Source organism: Mobula birostris, chromosome 3 (assembly GCF_030028105.1).
Source record: "Mobula birostris isolate sMobBir1 chromosome 3, sMobBir1.hap1, whole genome shotgun sequence".
Classification (NCBI taxonomy): domain Eukaryota; kingdom Metazoa; phylum Chordata; class Chondrichthyes; order Myliobatiformes; family Myliobatidae; genus Mobula; species Mobula birostris.
The window spans coordinates 119512080-119530983 of NC_092372.1; the positions used below are offsets into that span (position 1 = coordinate 119512080).

At 38.3% G+C, this 18904-nt stretch overlaps 1 protein-coding gene across 2 annotated transcripts in view; it reads left to right on the plus strand.

Moving 5' to 3' along the window:
* The window catches only part of LOC140195241 (AT-rich interactive domain-containing protein 2-like), a 385533-nt gene that overhangs the window by 341394 nt on the left and 25235 nt on the right, over positions 1–18904 (plus strand). For both annotated transcript variants that reach the window (XM_072253261.1, XM_072253260.1), the window contains exons 12-15: positions 1051–1120; positions 2693–2827; positions 4794–4993; positions 13162–15539. In XM_072253261.1, the coding sequence (XP_072109362.1) occupies positions 1051–1120; positions 2693–2827; positions 4794–4993; positions 13162–15539 (2783 nt within the window). The remainder of the gene's footprint in view (positions 1–1050; positions 1121–2692; positions 2828–4793; positions 4994–13161; positions 15540–18904) is intronic.

The following is an 18904-nucleotide window of genomic DNA, read 5'->3' on the forward strand; positions in this document are numbered from 1 at the left end:
TTGCTCTTTTGGGCACCTCCGGAGAAGGGGGCACGCACCTAAGTCGGACCAAACGTCGCACACTATCTTTTGCCTCTCTTTTGGCCAGGTGCACAGTTTTACTCAAGTGGAGAGATGCTGCCCCACCCACCCACACTCAGTGGCTCAGGGACATCATGTCTAGTCTACACCTTGAGAAGATCCATTGTTCAATTCTCAACTGGGACATAAAGTTCCAAAAGGTGTGGGGACCCTTTCTTGAATATTTTCAGAATTCCCCGCCAGACTAAAGGTCCATCCATTTCTCTGTACATAGATCCCTGATCTCCAGCATTTTCTGGTAAAATTCTATGAACTCAGACTTGTAAACATACAACAGACTATGTATTAGGAAAATACACCTTCTGTATACCAGTGCAGCTCTGTGGGGACAAAGGTAGTATTTAACCTTATTTGCTAATGCAATGATGGCTTGGAGTTGGGGATTGGGAGGGGTAAGGAGATAACCGAAGCATTATTGTACTATGGGTGCATCTCTTTCATAAATGTGAATTGTACATTTGATACATTTGTTAGGCACTGCACAAATCTCCTTTATACTATGCTCTCTTTATTTAAAAAACAAAAAAAATATATATTTCAGGAATGAGACAGCAACATAAGCATTCCGTTTCTGATATAACTTTGCATTACACTCTGTAACATTTGTGTATTGTTACAAAGTAACTACCTTTATTATGAACATTAAATCAAATATTGTATAGTGGGGAAAAAAGTAATTCCAGTACTAAACATGCTTGCTAGCACAGACTATTGGGTAAAATATCTAAAATTAATCTAATTACAGCCAATTAATGTCTTTCTCTTACGAATGTATCTTTCAATTATATAGTTTGACAGATTTGATTGCTCCTTAAGAGTAATGATTTTCAGAACTGGAAACCATAAATGGAAATAATTTATTTTGGTTAATTGGAAAGTTAATAAGTTCACCCTCTGCTAGTTGATAGCACTTGATTATTCCAGCTAATGGAGAGCTAAATTTGGTGGTATGTCTTCTGATTTGCACAGCTACTAGACCTGTTGCAGTCCCTTCTGCTGGCCTCTTGGAATTAGACAGTGAAACTTTTACATGTCAGTGGTAAGTAAACAATGTTTTCCTAAAATCCTCTGTTATATTCTCCTCAGAATTTTCTATGTGACTTTTGTAATGAAATTCTTACTGAAACCTTTCGTTTGGATAGATTGTTCAATGTAGTTTCATTATTTTATTAATATCTGTCCTCACTTATACCTAATACAGTTCATGGCTGTATCATGACTTATAAAGCAGTCAAGATTTATCTTTTCTAGGTCAATTTTTCCTTATCTGTGTTAATTCCTTGATGCAGTCTAATTTCATGCAATTGCATGAGCCAACTTGTCAAGAATATGGTCCTGACTAAACCAGCACTTCTAGCAGAGCTGTAGTGTAGTAGTACAGTAATGGAGAATTGTCTGCTCTGTTATTTGTTTATTATTGTCACGTATCAAGATAGTGAAAACCTTTTGCATGCCATCTATATGTATATGTAAGTAAATAGAGATTTTTATTTACCCATTGGTTGTAAAGCAAAATTGATATTGTCATTTGGTTAAAAAGATGAAGTTTATGTGTTATTTTATCTTGACAGTTCAAGATATCTCTTTTCTTCGTGTTCTATGAAATCATAAGGCAGTAGGACAAAAGAGACCCATATGCCAATACTTTATTTTTGCTGGAGCAGTTTAAAAACTAAATCCACAGCTCTGCATGGTTAGATACACTAAGTTATATCATCTGCTTCAGGCATTTATTCAGTTATTCCCAGCACAAAATGTTTCTGTGTCAACTACTGAGTATAGCAAGCAAGCTTTTGCCCCAGCAGCTACTGTTTGCATTCCTCAATTATTGTTGCAGTATTAAATAATAGTAATAGTGCCACTCAGTTCTTGTAAACAAAATTAAAATTAACGATCCCGAAACAATGGCAGCAAACCAATAAAATGTTTTATTTCATAACTAGTTACAATCTCCACATTATTGAAGCCATTCTGTTCACTCATTTAAGTCAGTGTCTTTCAATGAAGTGTACATTTCTACTTGCCATCGTTGTTTTACTTTGCTGTAAATAATGTTGAATCTGCAACTCTATTTAGCTGTTCCATTAATCTGATTACCTTATTTGGATCATAGTCAATCTTATATAGAGGGAACCCACTTGTGCTCATTGTGTTGGCTTTTCAAAGTCTTTTCTCAAGTATTTTGTGTTCTGAAAAAAAAAATTAAAGTCATCATTAGCAAAATTTAGTTTGTCCAAACCTTTTGACTTGATTTTGTGGTCTGCTATCATACTGAACTCTTTTTTTTGGTTTGGTTTTCATGCTTGCTTATGTAATTGTGAACTCTATATCTTGATTTTTTTTTCCCGCTTGGATAATCTTGCCATTACTATGAAAATGTTTCAAATCAAGAATCAACATACAAGGATGGCATTTTGGTGAAATTAAGATGGAAGGCATAACATCATTTAGGAAAGCACAATTGATTATGCTGTATGTTTGATGCAGTGCAAGAAAATGTGCTATCCCAAGCTATATTTGCATAGATTTTGATTCGTCTATCCCTTTACCTAATATCTCTCTTGGAGGATTAGAAGATAATTGTTGTAACAAATAATTTTGTTCTATTTAGGTTGAAAGCCAACTTTGAAGAAAGTGCAGATAGTTCGATCTATCGAGTAGACCTATATTCTGAATACCTTTCACTGTGTAGTAAACTTGGAAGTGGTGCGATTCTGACATCTACAGGATTCACTAAATGTCTCCGGTATGTTGAATTCTAACTGGCAGTGCTCAAAGTACCTATCAAATAGATAGGGTTATAAAACTGGCAGATTTAAACTGACTTAATAATGTTTACTGTTTGTAACACTACTCTTTTATATCCAAATCCTATTTTGTATGTTTATGTTACCTTGAACACTATTTCTGAATCATTGTTTGAAGCGTTTTTGCTGTGGTTAACTCCATTGTTCTTTTATAATGGAGTCCTTATTTTAAAATTTAGATTTACCTGTTTGTTTTGTGATTAAAGAGAATATTTGGGGAGATGAGATTTTGGGAGATGTCTCTGTTGCATGCGGTTTTCATTGAATCTATTGTGTTTCTATTTACTATGAATGCCCACAAGAAAATGAATCTCAGGAAGGTATATGGTGTGTGTGTGTGTGCACGCGCCCTTAACTCCTAGTGGAGTCGTCGGGCTGCTGTCATGACAAGCTTTTTTTGGGTATGCCCATCGTCTTGGACATCTGAAACCTGGAGGAGCCCATCCCTCTCCAGGTTTTTTTTATAACGTCGTGTTGTTAGCTCGACACTCAATTCAGTCACGGATGGAGAACGTGCAAGGGAGCCAGCCAGATTCGAACTCGGGACCTCTCACCCCGAAGTCCAGCGCTGATGCCACTACGCCACTTTATTGTGTTTTGATGATAAATTTACTGTGAACTTTGAACTTTATTTCTTCACTTAGCATTACTAAGGACTTCATGCAGTGCTTCCTCAATAGAAATGAAGCTATACCAAATGTATCAAATAATAATTTAAAAGATCAGATTAATTAAAAATTATTTTTAATTACTCAGTGCCTCAGTGATTGTTACAAGACTGGAGGTCCAGTAAAGGTTTGCTTCAGGCCAGGGATTGCACAGCATCTTAATTTAATGCAGGTTCAGATTAAAAAAATGATGCATCCAAATAAAAAAGCAGCAATTCATTGTTAAATCATGCAAATTTCCATTTGCTTTTCACATTTGTATTTTTGATGTAGAATCTTATGCAGTATTCATCAAATCTTAAACTGCAAGACAAGTAGTAAAGGGAGGAAGGAGGTAATTTGAAAATAAGTCTGTGTTATGAGATTTGGGCAAGTGGAGTTTGGATCAGTGGAAGAGGTTGAGGAAAAGTAATCAATAACTTCTTGCTTCCTGTTACAAAGAGAGAAATATGCAAATAAGTATGAGTTATTACCTGGAGTACAGGAAATTCAGGTGTGTTAAGGTAAAAAAAATTGATATGATAAATAGTAGTTGAAAATAGGGGTCTTGGAGATAAAGAAGTCAGTTAGTCTAGATGGGAAGCATCTAGGTACTGAAGATTGTATGTGGAGGATTCAAAATGTTACGCTAACCTTTTAGTTCTAAAGGGGCTAGTGAAGTACAAAGCTTCTCAAGCACTGGTATAGGTAATCACTAAAATTATACAAGGACATTGGGATTTTAATTATTCAGCATGAGAGACCCTGATTACTTTCAGGATAGTGAAAAGCGGAGAAATTGATAGATTCACCATTATGACTGATCGCAGAAAGGCCAATTACTAGATGACACTGATTTAAGTTAATTGATAAAATTAACTTGGAGGTGACATGAGAAACTAGTGTTTATTCTGAAAATTGTTGTAATCTTGCATGTGCTATTTATAAGGTTGTTGGAAGCACATTCAATAATATTCTGTAGGGAGGTGGGTAAGGATGAGACATTAACAGGACATTTACTCTGGAAAAGCTAGGAAGTAATAACTTGAAGAGTTCCTCCAAACATCTGGTGTGGACGCAGTCTGTGCCTTGACCTTCTAAATTCAAAGCCTCTACTAACTCATTGTGTAGTTCATTATGGTAACTTCCAAGTGTATAACCTGCTAACTAAGAAGCATGAGAAAACCATTCTTAAGGGGTTATAATCATTCAAAAATCTTTACAGATTGGGGTAACATTTATATAATCTCTGATTTAGGTTGACCTTTCCGAATCACACAATAAAGAAGATAGAAGATGCTGGTGCTAATGGTCAGTCACAGTTTCACGTGGTTGGGATCAAACGTAGAGCAGTACCTCTACCTATTGGAGCATTTCATCAAGAGCAGCAAATGGCAAACCATTCCTCAGTAACGATGAAAACTGGCTCTACTTCCAGTACAACACCAAGTTCTATTGGTAAGAGTATAGGGAATGACATTTCTATTTAGAGTTTAATTGTATAAGCTCTACTTTCAGAGAAAAATAATGCTAATACAGAGAAGTAATCATCCTTCTGCTTTTTGAATATTTCAAATTGTGATGAGAACATTTTCCTCCAAGAATCAAAGAATGCTTACAATGGTCCAGGATGTTCTGTGCACCTTATCTAAAATAATTACTTTGATAGAATTTTCACTTGATGTAGGCAATAAAGGTAGATGGGATCATAAAAAGAGCTTTTGGCCCATCAGGTTAATGGGGTCATAAAGAGAACTTTAGCATATTGGCCTTCAAAAATCAAATTATTGAGCACAGGAGTTGGGATATTATGTTGAAGTTCTGTAAGATATAGGTAAGGCCATAGATGGAGTATTGTGTGCAACTTTGGTCATCTACCTACTGAAAAAAATATCTATAAGGCTACAGTGAAAATTTATGAGGATGTTGTCAGGGCTTCAGGACCTGAGTTATTGAATATGTTAGGACTGTAGTGTAGGAGAATGAGAGTAGATGTGATGAAGGTAAATAAAATTATGAGGGACATAGGGTAAATGCAAGCAGGCTTTTTCCGCTGAGGTTGGGTGAGACTAGAACTAGAAGTCATAGGTTAAGGGTGAAAGGTGAAATATTTAAGGGGAATCTGAGGGAGAGCAACTTCACTTAGTAGGTCATGCAAATGTAGAACAAGCATCCAGTGGAAGTGATGGATGTGATTTAATTGCAACATTTACAAGAAATTTGGATAAGTACATGGATGGAAAGGATATGGAGGGCTATGGTCCAGGTGTAGGTCGATGGGACTAGGCAGATTAACAGTTTGGCATGGACTAGATGAGCAAATGGTCCTGTTTCTGTACTGTAGTACTCTGACTTCATAAAAACTAAGAAATTTTCAATTCAATTTTACACTGTGCTTTAAGGCAAATATGCCTAGTTTACTCCTCGTGCACCTCTTACCATGCAAAGTGCAAGGTTTTCTTCCAGATTACATCTCAAGGTACTTGTGTGAAATGTGTTTTAGTCATTCATAACCAGATACAGGTATACTCAATCATGTACATGAAGGTATAAATGCTAAAGTTTATTAATAGCCTTCAGATTACTTCAAAGCAACAGCAAGTCAAAAGATGAAGGGTCTCGGCCCGAAATGTCGACTGTACCTCTTCCTAGAGATGCTGCCTGGCCTGCTGCATTCACCAGCAACTTTGATGTGTGTTATTTGAGTTATACATTTGTGTTTGATTATTTTTTTACAAAATCATCCCTCACTTAATTCGTGAAAAGTTTCACAGATTTACAATTTCTGTTGGAAGAAGTTTTGGTATCTTTAAGGAAATGTTCCCGAATCTAAGGCATTTGAACTATTTTTTCTTTCTATAGATGCCACTTGAACTCTTCAAGCATTTCTGTTTAGTGTCTCGCATTCTCATGTTCACGTAGAAATTTAAAACTTACAATTTAAAATATACTTAGTTATACATTTGATTTGTATATTTGTAGTAAGATAATTTCTCATAACAATTCCATTTTTAATGGATTTCTAAACTATTTGCAAGGTAGAAGATGGAGACACAAAGCAGGAATCTTCACCCAGTAGGTATAATACGAGTTATCGGAAAACTGTTGAAACTCATTGTTTAGTAGCAGTGCAACTGGAAATTCATAACCATTAGGGATGGTCAATATGACATTTGACATATTTGAGCTCCCTATAGATACAACGAGCAGGCTGGATGGAAGGGAACATGTAGATTTCCAAATGTGCGACATAAAAGTTACTGTCTATGATATTGGTTAGGGGCCGGGGAGTGTAACATATTAGCATGGGCAACAGATTGGCTAGCTACAGAGATCTGAAGATCTCAACCATGATCTTGTTAACTGGTGGAGTACATTTCATGGGCTGGACTGCCTTTTGGTCTAATGTGTAATGTTAATCAATACTCTGACTACTGGCAACCTGAGAGGCTTTCCAAGAACTACAACAGGTTGGGGAACTTGTAGAAATGTGCAGAAACATGTTTTTGTGGCCATGTCAGGCTAGTCTCACAGGTTAGATGTGTGGAGTTGTACAATCACATATCTATGAAATCATTATACTGAGCAACCAGCAATCCTTTAAGACGTAGATGAAATACCCAAATTAATTGGAGAAGTACTTTGTACTTATTAGTTGGTTTTTCATTGCCCTTTGTGGCAAACCTAACCAGCCATTTCCTGTAGACTCTCAGAATGCATGCTTTTTGGGTTTAAGGGGATGTGTTCCCTTAACCCGGTGTCGGTGCTGTGCAATTACTCAGCAAAAGGAGGTGTAGGGCGCTCCTTCTGTCTGATTGCCTACAGGTCACTCTTGGGCAAGGTGTAGTACCTGTTTAGCCTCCGAATCAGGGTCACATGAAGCCATGGTTTGCAGGTAATTGGATGGTTTTACAAGCAGATTCTACAATTGGAATTTATGGTTGTAAAACTAAAAACGCGGGCAGATGAATCTTCTGATCAATGGCCAGGGTTACCCGTCCAGTATGGACACTGCAACTGAAGAAGGCAGTGGGAAACCACTTCATTATTCCTCCCTTGTACAATCATGAACTCAAATGAACATTTGGTTACAACTGGAAAACTGGAAGGAAAAGGAAGCAGAGGCGGACAGAGAACGAAAATGATAGGTAGAATAACATCATGGTTAGAAACGGGGAGGCAACAACTACAATTCTGAGGGTCAGGGACCATGATGGATGGAGAGACATGATCGCCCACGCCGAACGGCAAGGCACCTGAATGAATGGATGTGTTCGATACTTTATCTTGATGATCATCTATGTTTCTGACTTTCTTTAGACTCTTACTTTTACTTTTTCCTGCTTTATTGTCTCTGGTATTAAAGGAAAATGCAGCATATTGTATAATGCTTCAGCCTTATTCCTCCATGACATTTTTACCTTTTTTGACTCCCTGACTATATCCCCAGTGCCCCCTCTCCCTTTTGAGCCATTACATAAAAACTATAAAGAATTTACGATGCACAGTGAGAGAAAATAGAAACTGCAAATCCAAAACTACAAATAAATTTATTTATTTAGTTATAGTAAAAACAATTTTCATCAACAGTTTTAGAGTGCATAAGTAGTCCAACTATTCACTACTTCATTGCTTTGCACCTTTCAATGAGATACATAGACTTGGTGTAGCGATATCAGCTTCTCAATATCAGGCTGACTATCACTCAGAAGGAGTTTCAGATCCCTACATTCAGTAATTTGCAGTCAGTTTCGTTGCTTTGAAAGAAGTTGTGTGACTGCACTGAAACCACTAAATATGATGTTGCAAAGGCAATGAAGAAATCTTGACCTTTATCCACAGTACAGGATGGTGTTCAGAGGTTTCTTTCTGCAACTAAAAGCTTTGGTATGATTTTTTGAACCTTGGCTTCAATAATCCCACTGTGGCATCCTGTCACAGGTGGTGCTCCTTCTGTTGCACAAGTAAGAATGTTGGTGAGCAGAATGGTAATCTCTGAAAAATTGCTCAATATCCTAAAATATTGACTCCCCCTTCATATCTGTTTCAAGATCCCTTGAAAATAACAATTCTTAAACCATGCTTTAATCTTTTATTAAGCGAACATGACCAAGAAGCAAAGATTCATTGCCTGGCAAAGCTGACTCATCCAATTGCAGAGCAAATTCTGCTATGCAAAGTACGTTGCACAATGTGTCTTCCACATTCTTAGACATTGCATCTATTCATCTTTGAACAGAGTTGTCATTGAATGGAATCACTTTAATTATTTGGTCTGGTGACTTCTGCAAAACTGTACTCAGAACATCCCTTACTGCTGGCAGAATCAGTTCTTATCCAATTGTATGGGGCTTTCCAGATATAGCAATGAGTAATGAAAAGTTGTATGAAGCACACAAACTACCACTGCTTTGATATGAAGTCCTGACAAACGTGTTTTGAAGTATTATCCATTTCTGAAAAGTTTTCACAAAATGATTGAAATTAAACCAAGTTCTTGTTTGCTTTATCTGAGTGTGTTCTCTTCAAACGTTCAAAGAACCTGGATGGTTTCATTGCCTTATGTGGAAACACCTTTTCACAAAACAGAAACATTGGCTTGGTGCTGGCATAAATCCATAATTCAGATACTCTGCACTATACTGTCTACACTTCTTTCTCGTTTGGTCTGCTTCTGCCATTTTCGTTAAGTATTAATGACCACGGTCAATCGTATATTGTTTAAGTCTAACGTGAAGCACTGCGATCAATAAAGGGGAAAGTTATGACATCATCATAGCTCAGGCAAATCCTGAATCACCGCCTGAAGGTGCATAAATGGGGCAGTGATATTTAGGTTGGGCCATGAAATATGGTCAAGACCATATGAAACAGCAGATTCTGAACTTTACCCCATTGAACTCCATAACCTAATTTACAGGAATTGTGTCACTGTGATTAGGAAATGGGAATTGTAGTAGTTAACAGTGTACTACAGCAGTGAACAGCAATGATGTGCAGGCTGGGCCTGGAAATGACACAAAATCTTCAGTCCAAATTTCTCATGATATGCCAAGCACAGAAATTTCACATTGCTTTTCAGCAACTATAACGCACTTCAACCGAAGTCTAAGAGAACAGTGGGTGAGCAAGGGGTGAGGTGATTATGCGATCATTGTAAGCTATTATGAGGCACCGAGGAGCAAATGCTTATAATAAGTATTTTCTTAAATTAAGCCTGTAAGCCTGTAAGAAGCAGTCGCACCACTAAAAGGCCCTCTTTACTCCCACTCTTTACTTCCTGTCAGTTAGCCAATCTTCCAACCATGCTGGTTTCTTTCCTGTAATACCGCGGGCTCTTATCTTGTTTAGCAGTCTCATGTGTGGCCTTTTGTAACTCAAAGTAAACAACATTCACTGAATCTTCTTTATCTATACTGCCTGCTATTTCCTCAAAGAATTCCAACAGATTTGTTTGGTAAGATTTCCCCTAAAGTTAACTATGCTGACTTAGGCCTATTTATCATGTACCCCAGTACCTTGAAACCTTATCCTTAATGATGGACTCTTAACATCTTTCCAAACACTGAAGTCAGGCAAACTGGCCTTTAATTTCCTGTTAACACACACAAAATGCTGGAGGAACTCAGCAGGCCAGGCAGCATCTGTGGAAAAAATACTACAGTCGACGTTTCGGGTCGAAACCCTTCGGCAGGACAAGAGAAGAAAAGCTGAGGGAGTAGATTAAAAGAGGTGGAGGGAGTGGAGAGAGAAACATCAGGTGATGGATCAAACCTGGAGGGAAAGGGATGAAGAGCTGGGAAATTGGTGAAAGAGACAGAAGGCCATGGAAGAAAGAAAAAGGAGGGAGGAATACCAGAGGGAGGTGATGGGCAGGCAAGGAGATAAGGTGAGAGAGGGAAAAGGGGATGGGAAATGGTGAGGGGGGGGCATTACCGGAAGTTTGAGAAATCGATGTTCATGCCATCTGGTTGGAGTCTACCCAAGTGGATGCATTCATGCTGGTTTTCGTTTGGGTAGCCTGCAACCTGATGGCATGAACTTCGATTTCTCAAACTTTCAGTAATGCCCCCCCCCACCCCCCTCACCATTTCCCAACACCTTTTCCTTCGCTCACCTTATCTCCTTGCCTGCCCATCATCTCCCTCCAGTACTCCTTCCCCCCTTTTTCTTTCTTCCATGGCCTCCTGTCTCTTTCACCAATTTCCCAGCTCTTTACTACATTTTGTGTGTGTTGCTCAGATTTCCAGCATTGTAGATTTTCTCTTGTTTATAATTTCCTGTCTTTTGACTCCCTTCCTTCTTAAAGAATGGAGTGACAATTGTGACTTTCCAGTCCTCTAACTATTCCAGAATCCTGTTATTCTTGAAAGATCACCACTAATGCCTCCATAATTTCTTCAGCTTCCCAAGCACATTCCCCTTAGTAATAGCAACTATACTCACTTCTGTCTCCCTCATGCTCTTAAATTTTTGGCATTCTGTTAGTGTCTTCCACAGTGAAGACTGATACAAAATACCTATTGAGTTTGTCTGTCATTTCCTTGTCCCTGTTACAACCTCTCCAGCATCATTTTCCAGTGGTCTGATATCCTTTCTCATCTCTCTTTTGCTCTTTATATATCTGATAAAACTTACGGTATTTTTTTTATTACTGGTTAGCTAACCTCCATGTTACATCTTTTCTCTCCTTATTGCTTTTTTTTTACTTGCTTTCTGTTGGTTTTTTAAAGCTTCCCACTATTTTTTGCTATATTGTATACCTTCTCTTTTGCTTTTATGCTGTCTTTAATTTCCCTTGTCAGCCATGGTTGCTTCATCCTCCCTTTGGAAGACTGCTTCTTTGGGGTGTTTCTATCCTGTGCCATCTGAATTGTTTCCAGAAACTTCAGTCATTGTTGTTCTGCTGTCATACCTGCTACTGTCCCTTTCCAATCAACTTTAGTCAACTCCTCTGTGATGCTTCTGTAGCTCCCTTTACTCCACTGTAATACCGATACATCTGACTTTAGCTTCTCCCTCTCAGACTGCAGGGTGATTGCCATCATATTATGATCACTGCCTCTAAGGATTCCTTTACTTTAAGCTCCCTAATCAAATCTGGTTTATTACACAATGCCAAATCCAGAATGGCCTTTTCCCTTGCAGGCACAACCACAAGCTGCTCTAAAAGCCATCTCGTAGACATTCTACAAATTCCTTTAACACTTCCTTTAACACTAACTAGAAAACTGAACAAATAAATAATAGGCAAGCCTATGTGACTTTTATTCACAACTATACCATTGAATTTGTGGTCTCATCTATTCATTGAGCCCCCTAAATCTGTGCTGTTTATTAATCTAGATTGAGAACCTTGTGAAACATTGCTTGCCACATCAATTAATTTCTGTCTACTACATTCCAAATGATTAGTAACCCAGGACACAGTTTGGGAGTCATTATTCTATTGGTTATTTGAGTAATAACCTACTTATGTGACATCTTTGCTTTGATGCAAAGAATTCTTGTACTGGACCTAATCAGTCTTTGAGTTTGTTGGGAGAACTACCTAAGGAGGACTAAGATGGAGCATCTCCAGCTTCTTTAGATCTACATAAAAAGCTTGCAACCCCATAGAGAGTACTGTGGCATATTCAGGACACTGCATTTTAGGAATAAATTGATGACTTTGGAAAAAGTATGGATGAAATAGGAACTGTTTCTTCACATTGAATTTCTAAGAATATGAAGTTTAGAAGAATGGTTTCAGAGATGAGGGATTGCAAGTACTATGATAGTGTGCTTGTTCTCCTTGGAGAAGAGAAAACTGAGGTAATTCAAGAAGTTCAAAATTATGTAGGTTTTAGACCAAACTAATAAAGAGAAACTGTTTTCATTGGTGAAGATTTGATAAGTGAGAACATAAATTTAGGTTGACTGGCAAAAAGAACAGTGCCACCATCTAATTATTTCTGCGCACCAAGTGGGCAGGGTTATGAGTGCCTTGTCGGGTTGATGAGTACAAATTCAATAGTTGTCTTCAAAATTGTACATGATTCTTGAAAAGTAGTTTCAAAAAATGAAGGAATTTGTAGAAATTGCAAGAAGTGGGAAAAGGTCATGCAGACTAGATTGAATTGCTGTCTTCTGTGTTGTATTATTCTGTTTCTATGAAACAAGCCCCAAATGTCAGGTTATCCAGCTATTAAGTTCGGCAGTGGACAGCTGACCAGTCACCAGTTATTTGCTTACTTTACAGAATAAACTCCATAATTTGCATTTGAACAGTGAGCATTGTGAAGATTGAATTTACTGTAAAGCCCTAATGGAGTAAAGTCATGGTACCCTGTCCAGGCTCTCCGTGTTGAACAGTTGAAGAGACGCAAATATTTGTTGCACTGTACTGTAGTGAAAGTACTAGATCACTTTTAGTGGTGGATAAAAATTGAGAGAAGGAAATTAAATTAGAGGTAGTAATATCAGCAATTGGGAAAAATCAGGGAATGATTCTTAGGAGTCTTTCATAAAATATGTTATTGCAATTATATTTGGATTTTTGAAAATAGACCAGTTCCATATATACAGAATGCTATTACAATAAAGTTAAGTTTTACACTTAAATAATTATTTTATGTTCCTTCTAGGTACTGCTGCTCTTCCTGTCCAGAGCACTTCCGTTCAGATGCACAGAACTGTTGTGCCTACCTTTTCTACAAGTCAACCAGTCACACAAATCCTCCACACAGCTCAGACCCAGAGTGTAACCCAGCTGCCTCCTGTGATAAGTACACCTGTCCAGCATCATCAGTACTGTACCATTTCAAACAACAGAGGAATACAACCTAATGCTCTACTAACATCTGCTGGTCATCCAAATTTACATACTGGAGTAACTACAAACGTTTCTGGAAATGCTATAGTTCAAGTGGCAGCAACCAAAGTTACTACTGCAGTGCAGCTACCTACTATGACCACTAATGTTCATCTTCCTCATGTTGCAGTTGCTCATCAGTCCCTCACTGGGCAGCAGCCTGTCTGTTCAACCTCGACAGTTTCTGTTCTCAATCAGACACTGCCTAATTCACAATTTCCTTCACGAACACAGCCCATTACAAGTGCTGCCTTATTCTCCCAAGGACCGTTGATCCAACCTTCTACTGCCCAACCTGTGCAAGTGCATCTTCAATACACAGGAGCTCCTACCACTGTTGTATCTGCTGCTGCACTTCAGCTACCAAGTAATCAGACTTTAACCATTGCAGGCAACCAAAACTCAGTTTCGTCACAGACATTTCAAAACATTAGTCAAACCCCTTTAACTATTGTCAGCAATTCTACCCAGCTTCAACAGCAGCCCCAACAAGGTGTTCAAGTGATAGTAGGACATCAAGGCCAAGTATACCCTGCTAGTTTTCATCAGATTGTTCTAACAAATCAGGGTGGAATGTCTTCTGCCCAAATGCCACCATCCTCCTTAGTGAACCCCAGTACTTGTGGACAAATGGTTTCTGTTCAACAGCCTCCAATTCAAGTCCATGTTCAGCAGCCTTCTGTGGGAGGTCCACAAACTAATACTGGTGAAACCAGTGTAATAAAGCAGTTACTACTTCCTAAGCCACCACCTCATTCACAAGCTGGCAAGCTCCTACTTCCTGTCCCACAAGTTTCACCTGCTGTTACCAGGGCTCAGAGTCCTCAGATAGTTTATCAAATGATGGCCAACACAGTACCAAGTGTTCAACCCCAATCTCAGCAACTCATAATGAGCCAACCAAACTTGCAAATATTACAACCACATGGAGGCCTACAGACTGTGCAAATTATCCCTGGCCAGTTAATTTCCACAACCAGCTCAAGCACCATTCTCCAGGGACCACCTCTCAACCAACAAGTCACAGTCACTGTTGTACCAAATACCAATTTAACCAATGCAGATGTGAACCAAGTAAATGCAAGCTCAGCAAACACTCTTTCTGGAGATCATAGTGCAAAGCTAGTCACCAGTACTCAACCTATCCAGTCATCATGTGTTTCAGTCAACCAAAGCAAGTCAACTGTAGATGAATCAGAAGGAGAGAAACATGTTTGCCAGAAAACTGAAGATGTTACAAAAACATTTAATTCACAATCTGCAGAACAACCCTTTGGACAAATCGAAAATGCTTTTGTGGCTAATGCTTACAATTCGAACAATGGACACATAAATGGAAAACCTGATCAGACTGGAAAACTACTTAATGGGGAAAGTAAGAAGGAGAGCCCTAGCTCAGGGATGAATCATCGTAATTTTGTGGAGAAAACACCAACTTTGCTGGAATCAAAAGCAAGTAATGAGACAAACTTGACAAATGGAGATCCAATTTTAGGGAAAGCTGGTGTAGTAGAAATTAAAAATGCATTAAAAAGGCCAATGATTAATGGGGATTCTGATTTCGCAAAAGGTGATCGTTCACACATAGGAAAGGATGTTCCCAATGAGAAGTCAGTTGGCTCTAACCACTTAGGGAATGGGGAGATTCTTAACCAGGAACAACAGGATGTCAAGTGTCATTTGGATGGTGAGACTAATCAACCGGGCAAAATGTGCAATGGACCTTCTTCAGTTTCAAGTTTGAAATCGCATGCACACACTACAGTAATAGTACCAAATCCAACAGTTCAATCACACAGGAACTCTTTATTAACTACTGGAACTTCAGCAGTCACTTTTAATGTTACCATCCCTCAGCCTCATCACAACGGCAATATGCTTGTACAGTCCAGTCCTACAGAGTCTTCTCAAGTGATCTCCTGTCAGAACAGTAGTACAGTCTCTGCTTCAAAACTTCCTACCTGTGAAGGTCAGCCATCTCGCCAAGCAATCAAGAGGCCTGGTGAAGACACATCTGCTGTTTCTATGGCAGGTATCCCAAATAAAGTAGGGGTGAGAATCATGACTGTTAGTGACCCTACAAAAGCTGGTAGCAACACCATGATGGTGGCTGTTCCTGCTGGAGCCACCATAAATACAGCAACAATAGCAGTAAGTATATATGATTCACTGCAAAGTTAAATTATTCCAAAATTACTTAAGAGATACTTGCAGGTCTTCGGTCTGTCTTGAACATTTAAGAAAATTCCAGTATTCCATTTGACAGTATATATAGAATATTTACATTGAATGCCAGATATTAAGAAAGTGGCTAATAAGAGTTGACATGCCAGCACATTTAGCACTTGTTTATAAAACAAGGATTTAAAATGATAACTGTGGAAACAACATCATAATATTCCTTGGAAACAGAATAATGAATAGTCTTGACAAGTGCAAACTCAAAGAAAAGTGAATCAATATGTCTTTTATTAAAGATGACCTTTAAAATTAATTGACTTTTTCAAGGAGGTAACAGATTCAATGAATAGAAGTTCCCATTTAATATTCTGACACCACACCATTAGTAATTGAAAAAATAAACAATCATTATGGGAACACCTATTGAGTGTAAGAAATTAATTTAATCATGGAAAAGCAAAAGTTGCTGCATGTGGATCTGCAAGGAAGCAAGAAGATGGGTCATTAGAGGAAAGTTTCAAAAGTTGGTACTACAGAACTTAAAGGGAATTAAATTTTGCAGAAAAGGACAAGCAAATCAAAGGTGGAGAAGTAAGGATGTGGAAGTACTCAAGAGTCATGAATGATAAAGGTATTATGGTAACATTTAAATTAAATATGACAGTCTTGATTCCATGGTGGTGCTCTTAACCTCAGCATTAGAAAATGATGGATTCAAGCCTCTCTGGGTTTTTGAGCATGTACTCTTGATGAGTCATAAAAATTGTATTTTTGCACTAAGATTTACCTTAGAAAAGAAGAGAAAAGTTAAAATTGTAAACTAGAGAAGTTAAAGTTTTCTTTATTGAGGTTGAATAGCCAAGGACTGATTTGAGTAGGCAGCACAGAATGCAGATTCAATGTTTGTATTTTCTATTCAATGTAAATAACACGCCTGGTGAATATGGGAATCTTGTGAAGCTGGGAGAAAAAGATGTTTTTTTGGAAAAGGTTTAATTAAAAAATGTGTATTATATTAAACTGTTAAATAAGTGTTCACATCAAAGACTAATTGGAATTTAATAAATGGCTTCATGGATGGTGAAAATACTTTAAGATGTAAATTACTTATTGCAGAATACCCAGCTTTTGCTTTCTGAAGTCTTGACCTTCGTAGCGTGGTTGGATTTTAAGAGGGTCATGTTATAATGTATTGCTTCTACACAAAGAGAATGCAATTCCTAATTCCTCATTGTTTTAAAAAATTAAGGGTCCAACTGGTAAATACATTGATTTTAATTACAGTAATTAGGTAAACAATTAGGTTGATCTTGTCAAAAAATGTGCAACAAACTTGATGTGCTATCTAGCAGTTTTTTGTGCTGTTTTGATTCGGAAAAATTCCGTAATCCAGAGATGTTAGCTAGGGTTGCAAGGATTGTTCAAATTTCAGATTAAATTAGTTGGACTGATCACAAGTGAACATCTTGGAAAATTGAAGCTTTTTTTTTAAATCTTGGAGAAACCAGCTTTTCAAGATGGTCAATGCTGCAGAAGAAAGTATGGCCTTGCCTCCTGCTCCAGATATCTGGGTACGGAATTGTTGTTTATTACTGTCAGATGTAGTAAGGTACAGTGAAAAGCTTGTCTTGAATATTATTCCTATAAGTCAATTCATTACACAGTACATTGAGGTAGGAACAGGTGAAACAATAACAGAATGCAAAGTGAAGTGTAACAGCCTACAAAGAAAATGCAGTGTAAGTAGACAATAAGATGCAAGATCATAACAAGGTGGATTGAAGTCAAGAGCCTATCTTATTGTATTAGAAAACTGTTCTTAAAACAGAATCTATCCTTGAGCCTAGTGCTACCTGCTTTTGTATCTTCATCCTGGTGGGAAAGGGGAGAAGAGGGAGTGTCCAGGCAGGCTGGAGTCTTTGGTAATGCTGGATACTTTACTAGGGCAGTGCAAAACATAGACAGAGTCCATGGTAAGAAGTCCAGTTTCCATGAAATGCTGGGCTATACCCATGACTCTGCAGCTTTTTGCAATGCCATGCATCGCAGTTGCCATACCAAACTACGATGCAACCGGATAGAATGCTTTCCATGCTGCATCATTTTAAAATCAATAAGGGTTAATGGGACATAGCAAATTTCTTCTGCCTCCTGAGGAAATGGAGGTGTCGGTGAGCATTCTTGGCCATAGTGTATGCATGACTGGACCAGTACAGGCTATGGTGTGTCCTGTGGGGATGTGCCTTATTCTGATTGTCAAAAGCCATTTCTGTTGTGATTGGTTAGTTTAGAAGGTGCAGCTGCTTTTTCCATTGGATAGATGTCTGATGCCTAGTTTCAAATTTCCTGGGTATATAAAATTGCATGTGGAAAGGGCTTCCTCTCCTCTTCCTTTGTTTAAGACATGACCATTGAAAAGTTTGTTCTGCGTGCACTTTTAACTATATGTCTGTTTAGTATTTGGCTTTGTATTGTCTGTAACTTGGGAAACATCAATGTTTGGTCAAATTTTTACTGTTTGTAAATAAATGATTAAGATACCTATTCGCAGAGAGTGCTTTCTGTATCACTTGCCAGACCCACGAACCTGATTGAACATTACAGGGTGATGTTCATGCTAAGGAATTTGAAGCTCTCAACCTTTTCAACCTCAACACCATTGATGTAGACAGGAGCAAATGTACTACCCCTCCCTGAAGTCAAGGACAAGATCTTTTGTTTTGATGACATTGAGGGAAAGGTTATTGTCATGACACCATGTGATTGAGTTCTCTAACCTGTACTCTGGCTCATCGTTATTTGAGGTACAGTCCACTACAGTGGTATCATCTGCAAACTTGTAGATGGAGTTAGAGTAGAATCTGGCCACACAGTCATGAGTGTGCAGGGAGTACAGTAGGGGTTGAGGACACAGTCTTGTGGAGCATCAGTGTTGAGAATAATTGTGGAAGACATCTTCCTGCCTATCCTTACTCATTGAGATCTGCTGGTCAGGAAATCGAGGACACGGTTGCAGAGGGAGGTGTTAAGTCCAAGGTCTTGGAGTTTGATGATGAGTTTGCTTGGAATTAGAGTATTGAAGATGGAGTTGTAGCCAATAAATAGTAGTGTAAAGTAGGTGTCTTTACTGTCCAGATGCTCTAAAGATGGGAGTAGGGTTAGGGAGATAGGTTTAGCGGTGGACCAATCGATTTGAAGAAAGAGAGAGCTTCGGGCAGGTCAGGGACAAGAATTTTAAAAAGGAGAGTTTCGCGAGGCTCAGCGCATTAGCAGCAGACCAATTGGGTGGTGGGGGGAGAGAGAGAGTGAGCTTTGCACAGGTCAGGGACAAGAAT